The following is a 13,359-nucleotide window of genomic DNA, read 5'->3' as shown; positions in this document are numbered from 1 at the left end:
GATTCCAGTTAATCTAGTATCATCTAGCATATCTCTGAAGGATAAGGAGGAGAAAAGGAGCAAAATGGAGAGGCATATTTCAACACAGACAGAAACTTTGCAAAAATCCCACACCTCCACAGTCCAAATGTTGAGAGACTGTACATGTGAACAAAGACAGACTCTCAGCCTCACCTGTCGCTTGGGAGGTTTGAGTTCATCCCTTGGAACAATGTCTATGAGAAAGTCAAACTGGTCAAACTTTGTGATCGCCATAGCAATGTCATTTCTCTGGAACAAAAGAAAAGAAAGTGACAACATTTCAGATTGGACGAAGCTTTCCAAGTAGATTGATGTTCCCCAACCTGAATCTTTTTGCAACAACATGGAGGTCCAGCCACTGCAATTAGGGGTTTCTGTTTAAAGCCTGGGCATGCTCATCACAGAATTCTCATTTTTGGATCTACATCAGTCTCACAATAACAACAACAACAACAACTTTTTAATTGGTATTTTGCTCTATCTCTCCAAAGGGACTCAGAGAGTATTCCAACATAACAATGGCAAACATTCAATGCCTACATAAAACACATGATACTAACATAAAATCCCAGAAAAACCCCACCCCAGAAAAAAGTAACATTACAGCCTAACATCAAATTAAGACCTAATATCAGTAAATTAAGCCTGACATCAATAAATTACACATAATCAGACAAAATTCTAAAATAACATAAATCTAAACAAAACATCCACATTAGTGTACAATAGCCAGAAGGGTTCACAAAATGGTGTGAGTTGGTTATGTAGTCAAATGACATCATTGGGCTGGTGTGGACCAGGAAAGCCCAAATATGCATAGTTCTCAACCAGAGGCCCGGCAGTGATCTCTCGACCATCTAATCCCCCTTCTCTCCATATGCTAATGAGCAAAAGTAGGTCTTCAGGTTTTTTTTAAAGGAGATGAAGGAGGGGCAGCTTTATTTCTTTAGGGAGGGAGTTGCAGAGATGGGGGGCAACAATGGAGAAGGCCCTCTCTCTCATTCCCACCAGCCATGCTTGGGATGGGGGTGGGACCAAGAGCAGGGCCTCCTTCGATGACCGCAGTGCCCGGGCCGGATTGTAAGAGGAGATGCGATCAGTCAAATAGCCTGGTCAAAGACCTCCAGGCTTACTAAACTGAAATCCATCCCCATGCATTTGCTCAGGAAACAATAGAGATAGTGGAATGCTAATTCACAGCCAATTCATCAGCTGTTGGAAAGAGCAGGAAGTGTGGTTCAGGAAAAGACTGCTTCCACTTCCCAATGTTGACTGCTTTTGCCTTCAAACTGCTGCCAAATATCAAACCAATTTGGAAATCTAAAAAAAACACAACTGCATAGCTATGGTCCTGGAAGTGGTGATATTAAGTGAAATTGCAGTGGAGATTCCCAGAACAATCTTGCATCAGGGAAAATGCAGAGGGTACTTTGCCATACACCCAAATTGGAATTTCAAGGAATCATTGCAGCCTCACCCTGCTTTTCCTGGTCACCGCTGCAGGAATATGCCATATACTTTTCACAGTAGCATGGATACCAACATTCCCATTACCTGCAGGGTCCTGCGCTTGTTGTCCTCTGTGTGAATCCAGGCCCGTAATGTTAATTCCGTGATGAATATCTGAGCAGCCTTGGCAAACAGAACAGGTGCTTCGGCACTGATCATCTGCAAATGAAGAGGCCACAGTTTAGCCCAACTGATATGGATAGAAACAACTCCCAGTTCCCAGCCCAATTAAAATCCTGTTGCCCCAGTTTCAATCTTCAGTCCAGGGAGAGGAATGTAAGTTTGCTGTTCTTGGAAGGAGCCTATAAAGAAACAGTTCTCAACCTGTAGGTCCCCAGATGTTTCGGCCTTCAACTCCCAGAAATCCTAACAGCTGGTAAAACTGGCTGAGATTTCTGGGAGTTGTAGGCCAAAACATCTGGAGACCCACAGGTTGAGAACCCACTGCTATAAAGAAAACTCAGAAAAACCCCACAACTCTATGAGGCAGGATAGAGAGACAACAGCTAGTTCAGGATCCAAGGGAACCAAATATGGGTTCAACACAGAACTCCTTAAACATCAAGGCATTCCTTAAACACCTCTCAAGTTTGTGTTCAGGATTAATAGTGTGACTGGTTAATCCCCAAATAGGAATACGAAGGTTGGAAAATGACTTGTGTATCGGGATTTAATAAATTAAAAGTGGTCTGCTGCTGTTTAAAAAAAACCTTTTATCACAAGGTCAGCATTAACTATTAAATGCACAGATGAATGGAGAAAGTATTTTACTCAAAGAAAAGCAAAAAAAAAAAATCTAGATAACTAAAGATGGTAAGTGAAATCAGTAACCAAGATTAAAAATACTACTATTCAGACACATTTGTCCAGCTGCATGAACCTGGGGCACTTAAGTCATCGTCTGATTGAAAGGAAAAATGCTGAAGTCAGGTCCCGCTCTAGATCTATGGAAGATTTTGCATTTTTCCAAAGCTTAGGTTTTCTCCAGAAATACAGTTTTCATCAACATTTTTCCAAGTCGATAGCTTCAAAGGTCAACTCGGAAGAAGACAAGGGTAAGCTGTTTTCAAATCTTGACAGAAGCAACGTATCAATAAAATTTAAATAAAATAAAAAATAAAAAGAAAGCAGTGACCTGCTTCATGCCACCAATCTACAAATTTGAGAAGCTGACTAACGCTCCTAAAACAGTATCCAAACAAAGTCCACATTTCAAGCCTGTTTCCATGTTACTTATGAACATCTGGCCAGGCAAACCCACCTTGAAAGAATGCATTTTTCCCACCTGCACTATGGCCTTTCATGCCAGATTCAGCCTATGGGTTTCTGCTGCATTTGAACACTCAGACCAGGCTAGAGCAAAGGAGAAATCCTCTCCGAAGACCTTTCCAATAACAAATCAATGGAGCTGAGAAGTCATTTATTGCCTTTACATGGGGATCAAACTTTTTTTGTCAGTTTTACCTTCACGTCCTCATCTAGTTTCATGATCTTCTTAATCCGTGCCAACGGAAGTTCTTGAACTCTGAAGTCTTTCTGCAGAAATCAACAGAAAAGAAGACTTATGACCAAGATATTCCACACTCAGACATTCTGTTGTAGCTAGAAAAACCTATAACCAGTTTAATTTGAAATGAATTATATGGGAGACTGCCCAGACTACCTTTGGCAGATTCATATCTGGTGTTCCTCTTATCTTTCATTCCAGTTTCATACCGATACATATATGTAAGTCAACATTTATTTGTTTTTTGGTCAGTTTGGTTTGCTATAATCCAATCCCATTCTGCACAGACACTCAAGCGGAAAAGAATATGAAAATATATACCAGTAGTTTCCATGCACAGCTGAAGTCTACTAGAATGCATGCTGGCCACCAGCCAACTAAACCAATTTGGAACGACAACTCTTTGGGTCTCTTTACCCAAATTAGGTAAACAACATTATCTCCGAGCCTCTGAACTAACTTGGGAACAGTGACGTGCCAGGGACAGAGTTGTGTGACTGCGAAAGACAGCATCCTTCCAAACACACATACACACAAAACTAGGCTTCGGAAGAGTACATTCAACAACAGACGCCCTAAAATTAATTTTGCGGGAACAAATAAAGTTTGCACATTTTAAAAAAAGTCAGGAAGGAACATGGTTTTCTAAGTTCAAGGGGCAATCTACTGTATGGCTTCAGGGTCATTACAAAAGAGGCACAGATCTGTCTTCCAGCTGTCAGTTTTGTTTTCATAATGAGAAAATTGAGAGTTGGGGGGGGGGGGGAGTCAATGGGTTGTCATCACAATTCTGAAAGTATGCCTAATGCTTGTTTAATTGGCGCATAGAATGATATCATTAGCCCATTCCCTCTGACTAACCACCTTGGTTCCGTCTTGGAGAAAGATGGCATACAAGTATAATAAATAATAAATCTAAATGATCTCAACACTGAACACAACTGTCCAACACAGTTCAATATCCTCTTGGAACCACTTCAGGAACACCATCGCCATTGTCCAGTATCTACTAGTCCCATTTCATCTTGGCTCCAGTCCTGTTCTTCTCAATCTCAAGATTTTGGCAAGTGTGCATTCCAACTCTATATGGAAATTTGAACTTTAAACAAGAAGCACCTTGGCAGATAAGTCAACCTGTGTTGAAATGAGGAAAAATTGAAATCCTTGGTTGAAGAAGTAGGAGAAAAAAAAGGAAAAGGGGGGGGGGGGAGGCGGTATTTTGCTATATTGATCATTCAGCATTGTATCAGAACTGATAGCTCCTGTGTTCTTCATTGGATTACATAAACCTCAGCAATTGAATTGAGGTAACTTCAAACAGCTAGAAATCAAAACATTTCATATTCCTGATGAATGCAAGTATATACTTCCACTTATGTAAGCATATATATATATACATACACACACACATCATATTTCTCTTTGAACCTGAGACACCATGTTTGTAAGACACACACTAATTTCAGTACCACCAACAGAAAAAAGGTTCTATTTAGAGATTTTCGTATAGGGACAGAAGCATGTCTTAGACTGGAAGAGATACAGTATATGTGTGTACAGACACACATATACACAAACTTTCAGGGACTGTCCCTACTCACAATTCACGTGACCACAGTGCTTCGACTGAAAAATGGCCCTCATTCTTAGAAAGCTGAAGAATAAGACTTTGCAACACACAGAGCTGAAATCTCAAGCCTAGCACTTCCATGTCAGAGGGCTCAGAGCATCAAAGAACCTCCTCAATTAATTCTGGGTTTTTACATCACCATTCACCGCCAGCCTCTTGAGGGTCACCCACTGAGAGAGGAAGCTTATCTTTCGCCTGCTGGTTCTAAGCTGGACTCTTTAGTTTAACAGGCTGCATTTTTTCTAACCTAACCACTGTTTGTTCTTGGAGATTAAATAACAGCCTCTTCGGCTCAGAACCCAACTACTGGAACATAGTGGAGATACAGATCTCCAGGGTCATTTTTAAAAATCAATCTGCAGAGATACAAAACCAAAGGGATGTTTCTATTCCTCCTTTTTAGCCTGACATAATAACTACACAAAGATGAACAAAATTCTTGGTTTCAATAAGGAAAGTTGAAGATATCCTCTGTAATTTCTCTTCCCTGCACATCTAGATTGCAACACTAGGAAGAAAGCCACTGTATGAGAGACTCAATTTCTTCACACATGAAAAGACATCAATAAATTGGATCATATCAGTTCTTTTTTTTTTTTAAGACAAATCTGTTTTCTGAAAGCAGAGAAACAAGACATAGGAAAGCAGAAGTCTTTCCCTGCCATTTGACCTTGAGCGTTAGGCATCCAGCGTTAAGCACCCTCTGACACTGAGATTCCATTTAGCTATCATGGTCAACACAAATTAACACTGGAAATATCCTCTGTGAAATTGATCTCTTTTAGCCATCAACTTTTCTTTTGCTGGCGCACATCAATTCTTCTAGAGTTCTTGCAGAACTACATTCAATGCTTTCCCCCAAATCTTTTACAACTACCTTATATATTCGAGTATAAGCCAACCCGAATATAAATCAAGGCACCTAATTTTACCACAAAAAACTGGGAAAATGTATTGACTCAAGAATAAGCCGAGGATGGGAAATGCAGCAGCTATGGGTAAATTTCAAAATAAACATGGATACCAATAAAATTACATTAATTTAGGAATCAGTAGGTTACATGCTTTTGAATATTTACATAAAACTGTAATTTAAGATAAGACTGTCCAACTGATTAAGCTATTATTCTAACCTTCTTCAATGTAAATATGCTTATATATCCTTCCAATTATAATAAAAAGAGTAACATAATAAATGTAATAAAAATACTAATAACAGAGTAAAATAATAAATAACCTTGTCTCGAGTATAAACCGAGGAAAGCCTTTTCAGCCTGAAAAAGGAGCTGAAAAACTAGGTTTATACTCGAGTATATATAGTATGTTTCTTCTATCACAAAAATGGGGATTCAAAGATTTGCACTAGAGGCAGTTGATCTCCAAAAAGTACTCCAAGATCCTTCCGATGGCACATTATCACAATGACACCTCCTCACAAGACCTGCCCTGTGTACCTTCACTCAAGAAAGGTATAATAATCTGTGAGGACACAAAGCTGGGTCATTTCCACGAAGCCCTCCCACACAAAAAAGAGTTTTATGATAGAACCAATTAGGAAATTACATTTATAATCCAGGAACAAAAATTGTGTTACATATGCTAACTGAACTCCCTGGAATACAGAATCTCTTACCACTGTCAGGTTCCGAATCTCCTCCATGACCCGAGGCCAGAAAGACTGGAGGCACTGCTGGGCATCGCTACTGCCTCCTGGAAAGCCCCCATCCGAGGACATGATGGTAACTGCAAAGAAAGCAAATGGCAGTGAAAAGCGGAAGGGACATCATGGTGGAAGAGCTGCAAACTTCATGTTTTGAAAAGCCCTCCAAAATGGTTTATTTAAATGAGCACAACACAGAGCCTTTGAGATCCTCCAAGAAACTGGGCAGACTTCCTTAAACTCGCTTTCATTATCGTTAAGGTTTCATTTGTTCAGCGTTGCAATTATAAAGTTGCCCACGGTTTCCGCAATCTTTTATATGGCATCCCGCTAGATGCAATAAGACTCCTTTGAGAGGCAATATACACAATATTAGGTTGTTTCACATTTAAATTAATCTTTCCTGACTTGTCAATATTTGTGGTGGCAGTATATAGTGGTCTGTTCTCTGTGTTATTGTTTATTTATCATTTTGTGTTGAATAAGCCCCCGGTGACGCAGTGGGTTAAACCACCAAGATCCCTTTCTCCATTTACATTAGAGGTTTTGCTTTCTCTGAATTCATAAAGGCAGGCAACAGTCGAATGTGAAGGTTGTTGATCTCCATTTTTTTCTCAAATCTGGCTTTGGGGGTGTCCACAAGACAATATGGAAGGGAGTCCCCATGCCACTGCTTCCCATACTGCCTTGGCTTCTGGCTCCTTGCCCCAAACGCTAGGTAAGTGAAAAACAGGTGGCTCTGGGAAAGAACCGGCAGCCTCCTTCTCATTCTCCAGCCACTGCCTTCACCTCCACTATCATTCTGTCAGGAGGATCCCAGCCAATGCTGCAGCATAATATACAGATAGTTGCCAACTGAACAGCTCCAGATGGAGCATGATGTGATATTACAGAGGCTGCTGTGTGTGTCATATCTGTGTTAAAGTATTCCTTCCCAAGCTATGCACCATACAAAATGAAAAGAAAGACCATTAAAAGGTCAGATCGGTCAAACCCACTGAAAAAGGTGACCATTGCATCTCTACATAATACACACCTCTGCTCTTGCCTTTTCCCTATCGGGGTGTTATTGGAAATGTCTGATTTAATGCAAAACACTCCAAAACTACCAAACCTCAGAGGTAGTCATCTATTGGATGCTGCCCCGCATTTCACTGCATGGGTCACCAATCCAAATTTGCTGCTTGGCACGCAGAAGAGAATTAACTCTGAACCACGAGAAAAGCTCCTTTGAGAGCAAAGCATCTCTGCCTGCACACTCTAAATGGTGGGTCTTGTCCTTTTGAGTCTGGAAAAAGTATGCCTTGGTTATCAAACAGGAAAAGACTACAGAGATAGCGATACAGAATAGCATTCGTTATCTTACAGGATTCAGTATAGCACCTTCCAGGATGGAGATATGCCCATACAAATTAGAGATTGTATTGCGGGAGAAGCCTCTGAAGATCCCTTCTAGCAAATGCAGCATTCCATGACGTAAACCCATCAATTGTACAATACCTTCCAAATGTATTAGCATCTGTGCCATGTTTTGTGATGGTAGAAAAAGAATAATGGTACATGTAGAGAAAGAGTCTTAATGCTTTGTAGGTACATTCACTACTCTCTGCATCAACTCAACTAACACTCCAAGTCACTAGAGATAATGTCCTCAAACTCTTATTCCTCTGTAGTTATGGGAGGACATAAAATTAAACTTTCTAGGATCAGTCAACCTAAGTGGCAGAATGCAAGAGCTTTCTACTCACTCATCCGGAGTTGCCTTGCATTTGGAAAAGAAGTCAAGAGAATTAATTCGTAAGGCTTACATTAGACCAGTGGTTCCCAACCTGTGGGTTGAGGCCCAGCAGTGGACCACGAGAATGAAAATCTGGTCCGCGAACTTCCTTCCTCTTTATTTTATTTCTGCTCCTTTCCGCAGAACTAACCAGCTCCGCCCCTTTTGGTAATAATGTTGGAGAGTGGTCCCCTGTTAAGTGGTCCCTGTTCAAGTGGTCCCTGGTCAAAAAAGGACTGGGAACCTCTGCATTAGACTAACTTCACATTGGACACAGGAAGAAGGAACAGCTGAAAACCTCTTTGGGGTTAGACTGGATGGCTTTTGTGGTCTATTACAATGACATCAGATCTGGATGAAGAAAGTTCCTCTAAAACAGCAATGTGATGTCCATGAGAAAGATACCTTCCTTGTGGACGCTTTCTAAACAAATCATAGCCACATGCTCAAGGGAAGAAGGAGAACACCAGTCAAGTTCCATCCAGGAAACAAACTTTGGGCACATTATATGTAATCCCTTTAAGCAGGGGTATAAAAACAACTTCTCGAGAAGAGGCTGCAAAGAGATAGCATCTTCGTAATATTTAAGTATGCTACCAACAACTGCTACCTGGCTTTTCCAGAGACAGAAGTAGAGTTCTTTCAAAAGACTGCCTTGTGGGAACTTGGGTATCTCTGGATGGAAAGCAGGCCCACTCTCTCCCTAATCTATGAAAGATAACACGGAACTGTAGAGGAAAACAATAATAAAGAAGAAATGCTATTGAAATCAGCACACTTTCAGAAGCAGATTCTCCCCTCCTGACTGGGAGGCAGAGCAGAAGTAGGAGACTAGAAAGTCCTAAAGACAACTTAACTTCAAGCTGGCCATGCCCCAAGCTTGGATGGAAAGGATGTCCCAAAGGACAATAAACACTCATTTGTATCTCCAGAGGATAAATTGTTCTCCCACAGACATTTGAGAATGGCTACCTGCTTTTCCAAGGAACAACTGCCAGAACAGGCCAGTCAATTTTGAAGTCTTTTGAATATTCACAAGGAAAAACATTCAAAAATGGCGATATTCAAGGTCTTTCTGAGTTTGTGCAGAGCAGTTAAAGAACCTGCAGAATGCTTTATTTAACAGTCTGAATACACATAATCATTCAATGGTGCGGTGGCGTAATGGGAAATGGCTCGAGGCCAAGAACAATTCTGACATGAAGTGAGTGCAATTTCCCACTGACTTATGGCCCATTGTGTGCGGTGGGTTTTATTTTGGCCTTTTCTCAGGAAGGGAGAGGGAGGGGCAAGCATTTCTGAACTTCCTCCCCGCTCTTTGCCTTCCATATACACTCCAATATGACAGTATTGTTCAGAACCTAAGTTGTTGAGGGGCGATTATTATACAGACCATGGTTCATGCTGTGTATAATAGTAACTTTTGTTAAAAGAAACAAATTACAGTGCAAGATAATTTTATGCTGGAAAATTATTAGTAGTTAAGTCTGCTGATAGATGTATGTAAAAACAACTATGCTGGAATATAAAAGAAAGAAAAAAAAGTAGAAGTCTGCAAGGACTGGTTAAGATTTTGGAGAGTGGATGTTAAAAAGAGTTTGTAAGTTTGGATGAATACTCCCTAATGGCCCAGCATCTGTTATATTTTATGAAACTAACAACTCTATATTTGCTGTCTCTCTGGAGGTTTTGGAAAGAAGAAGCTAATTTAAAGATAATCAATCAATTCACATAAGCAGTTGATTGACAGGCATAACACATTATGTGACCACAGAAAACATGCAGGCAACTTCCATACTCCAGCTGGGATATGGAACTGGTCAGGAATTGAAAGGGCCCTCTGACACAGCACATCTAGGAGTATACTGCCACTGAGGTGGTTTATATTACGACAGGCCAGAAGGGAGGTCAGGGACCTTGGGACAGGAAAACATGTGAAAAACAAATGGGGCCAGATGAGAAGTTCACATCATCCAGCAATTTGTGTCTAACTCCCAGAACTAATGAGACCTCCAAAGAAAGGGTCTTTGCACATAGCCATATGAGAGCACCTTCAACTCACCTGTCGCCTTATGGTGAGTCCATAGATTCCTTAGGGCTTTCAAAGGCAAGGAAGACTCAGAAATGGTTTTGCCAGTTCCTTCCTACGAAAGAGAACCTTAAGTACCAGATATTCATTGGTGGTTTGCCACCCAAACACTACCAGGCCTGCCCCTGCTTAAATCCATCAGATTCTGATAACGCTAGGGTACGTTGTGTCAAACTTGAGGCCTGTGGGCCAAATTTGACCCATCATGTCCTTTTACGCAGCCCTCAGATGCTGGGCTATCATCATTAGACATCATGACTACAGCTGATGGCGGTTGGGATACAAAAAACATCTGGAAGGCTGCAGCTCATTCGGTTTAGGAGAATGGGGGTTGTATTTAGATATAAAGCTTATGGATACGGTGTCTGACTTTAAAATCGCTTTTAACCTTTCCCCAACCTCAGTACCACAAGGGCTATTGGGCTGCAGTTTCCATTATCCCCAGTCTGCATAGTGGATCATCAAAAGTAATTTTTCAATACATTTGGGGACCCAAATTAGGTGAATCAGACTGATGTGTTCCTCAGTGAAAATGAGTTTGACAGCCCTGTTCTAGGGCATTTAGGCACCTATTTGTGGCCCTAGTTGGGTGGGAACGGCTATCTGAGTTCAATGCACTACTTTGTGCATTAAGCCCCTCTTCCAGGAGGAACGAAAAGATACTCTAGCACAATAGTGTGCTACAGTTCATGGACTTTATTTGGGCTTCAATATTAGAATAGGCTCCTATGACCCAGAACCCTCAAGTTTTTAGCAAAGGAGCCAATGGGAAGGATTTTCCTCAAAGTAGGAGAGTGGGGAAAATGAAAATTCAGAATTTTAGGGAGCTTTGACCGACAGAGAATACACCTATATCAAATCCACAAAAATGGGGCTCTTATCTGCATTGGTACACTGAAGTATGTCCTTATTTGCTTTCCTACACAAAGATGACAAGTGTGGATTTAAGGACACACCAACTAATCCAACTGATCTGCTCTGTCCTGGCAGGAATCTCTTATGTAACCGATCTTTCACTATCAGCCACTAGCAGTGGATCCACACTTTCTCCTTCCAAGCAACCAGGCAATTCTCTCAAAAGGCAAAATTAATGAACAATCCCCCTCTTCTTGAAAGCTATTTTGCATCCTAATCTACTTAACCTGTGCACTTGGCTAAAAGCAGGAATTAAATATTCAAATTACTTGGCCAATGTTCACTTCCAGCTATACTTAAAATCTCCATAATTATTAGGGTGTATCTCAGAAAATTGTAAAGGCTTTTTTTCTTTAATGTTTTGAAGGCTTGTGTCATGGGGAGGGAGGAATCACATTCAAAATAATGTAAGAATAGTAACAAAGGAAAAATCAAAGGCAGTGACTGAAGACAAAATATCAGCAATAAATGTGAAAAACTGGAGACAAGGGAGTTCATTTTTTTCTTTCGTAATAACGCTAGGGACCCTGGGATAAAAACAGAGGGGGTAGTCAATTTATTCCATGTAACATTCCAAGAACAACTGACAGCATGAGCTTGTTTCCCTAGGTTGCCAATGGTGCAGAACATCTAAGGAAAGCAACATCTCACACACCAGGTCAAAAGAAAGGTTTGGATAGAACAGGGCAGCCTTATGTAGAATTGCATTTATTTCTTGTATCAATATTCTATACCTTTATCCCAAGATGGGCCCCAAGGCTGAGGGAAGAATATCACATTACGTTGGACATGGTACTGATATCAAAAATGACACTGGACAACATGCATTTGGCGGCCTCAAACGTTAGAACTGTTTATATTTGACCTGCTGATTCCAAAAAGGGAACCAGTCCCCCACATCAGCTCCAGTTTTTGAGATACAGAACCTAGGCCATCTACCAATCTGCTCTCCATAAAAAATATTTATTTACTTATTTACTCTATTTGTATCCCGTCTTTCTCTACCCCGAAGGGAACTCAAAGGAGCTTTAAATATGGCAACGATTCAATGTCTTTGGACAACAAACAGTTAGAATACACTTAAGTTAAAATATTAAAATTAAAAGTAAATGCACATTAAACCATATTAAACGTTGCATTCACTATTAAAATCACTCCATTTTTCAATCATGATAATAACCATATCTACAAAACTAGAATGCAATGCAATTATCTGAACAAGTGCCCCAAATAACCCCAAGAACAGACTTAACAACCAAGAAAAAAATGTTCCACTTCACATGCTCTCTAAACACCCTTTCCCTCCCAGGAACCATTACGGCCAAGTGTAGGGAACAGGGCTTGAAGAACCACATATTGCCCTAAGACATTTGGAAACTCAATAAGAAATTTCCTTAAGCTGAATTCCTCACCAACAAAATAAAATAGAATAAAATACGTTTAGGCACACTTAATAGTGATGTGCATCCCATCAGCTGTCAATGGCTTGGAAGTACCCTATTTACTCAAATTTAATGCTCACCTTTCTTGGCTAAATTCCGTTGCCAAAATTAAGAGTGCGCATTAGATTCACATAATATGGTCATCTTAGTGCTGAGCTGAAGCAAAAGGAGCTGCACCTGGAGGTCCTCTTTGAGGGACCTCATCTCTAGTTTAATGGCCATGGCTCAATGCTATCAATCCTGGAATTTGTAGTTTGATAAGGCATCAGCATTTTTGGCAGAGAAGGCTCAAACTGCAGCCCCAGGATTTCATAGCATTGAACCATGGGAATTAAAGTAGATTCATTCTACAGCATAGATACATCTCAATGTTTTCTTTTCCACTGCTGAAAGCTTCATGTTCTAAATTATAAAGAGTACACTTTCTGCTGCTGCACATTACATTCGAGAGCAAATACTTTTTGGTTTCAGGGTTTTGAAAATTGAGGTGCACATTAGATTCAATGGCACATTAGACTTGCGTCAATACGGTATGTAAAGGATAAAATGACTACACAGGTAAGTGTGCCTACGAGGATGTATGTGAACTTAACAGATCTTCAATTTTACAACTCTACTCTCCAGTGTAATGCACAAGTCTACTCTAATGCTGGCCTCTTTCATCATTCCCATACTGTAGGTGTGAAAGAGAATGGCCTAAGGCCTCCAAGAAGGAGCAAATCCACATCGTCTTGCAACAGTCACACCACAGCAAGAACAAACTGCGAAATGTTGAGATAGCCATGGCATTTCTGCCAAAGCAACCCCAT

The 13,359-nt window shown here is 40.6% G+C and overlaps 1 protein-coding gene across 1 annotated transcript in view; it reads right to left on the bottom strand.

Annotated features, from left to right (window-relative positions):
* NFYC (nuclear transcription factor Y subunit gamma) overlaps window positions 1-13,359 on the bottom strand; it is a 58,785-nt gene that overhangs the window by 18,345 nt on the left and 27,081 nt on the right. The window contains exons 2-5 of the mRNA XM_060784170.2: window positions 6,301-6,410; window positions 2,995-3,066; window positions 1,576-1,689; window positions 175-270 (exon numbers count right to left, since the gene is read on the bottom strand). Of these exons, the coding sequence (XP_060640153.1) occupies window positions 175-270; window positions 1,576-1,689; window positions 2,995-3,066; window positions 6,301-6,402 (384 nt within the window). The 5' untranslated portion in view covers window positions 6,403-6,410. The remainder of the gene's footprint in view (window positions 1-174; window positions 271-1,575; window positions 1,690-2,994; window positions 3,067-6,300; window positions 6,411-13,359) is intronic.

Source organism: Anolis sagrei, chromosome X (assembly GCF_037176765.1).
Source record: "Anolis sagrei isolate rAnoSag1 chromosome X, rAnoSag1.mat, whole genome shotgun sequence".
Lineage (NCBI taxonomy): Eukaryota > Metazoa > Chordata > Lepidosauria > Squamata > Dactyloidae > Anolis > Anolis sagrei.
This window is presented reverse-complemented; position numbering and strand designations above follow the sequence as displayed.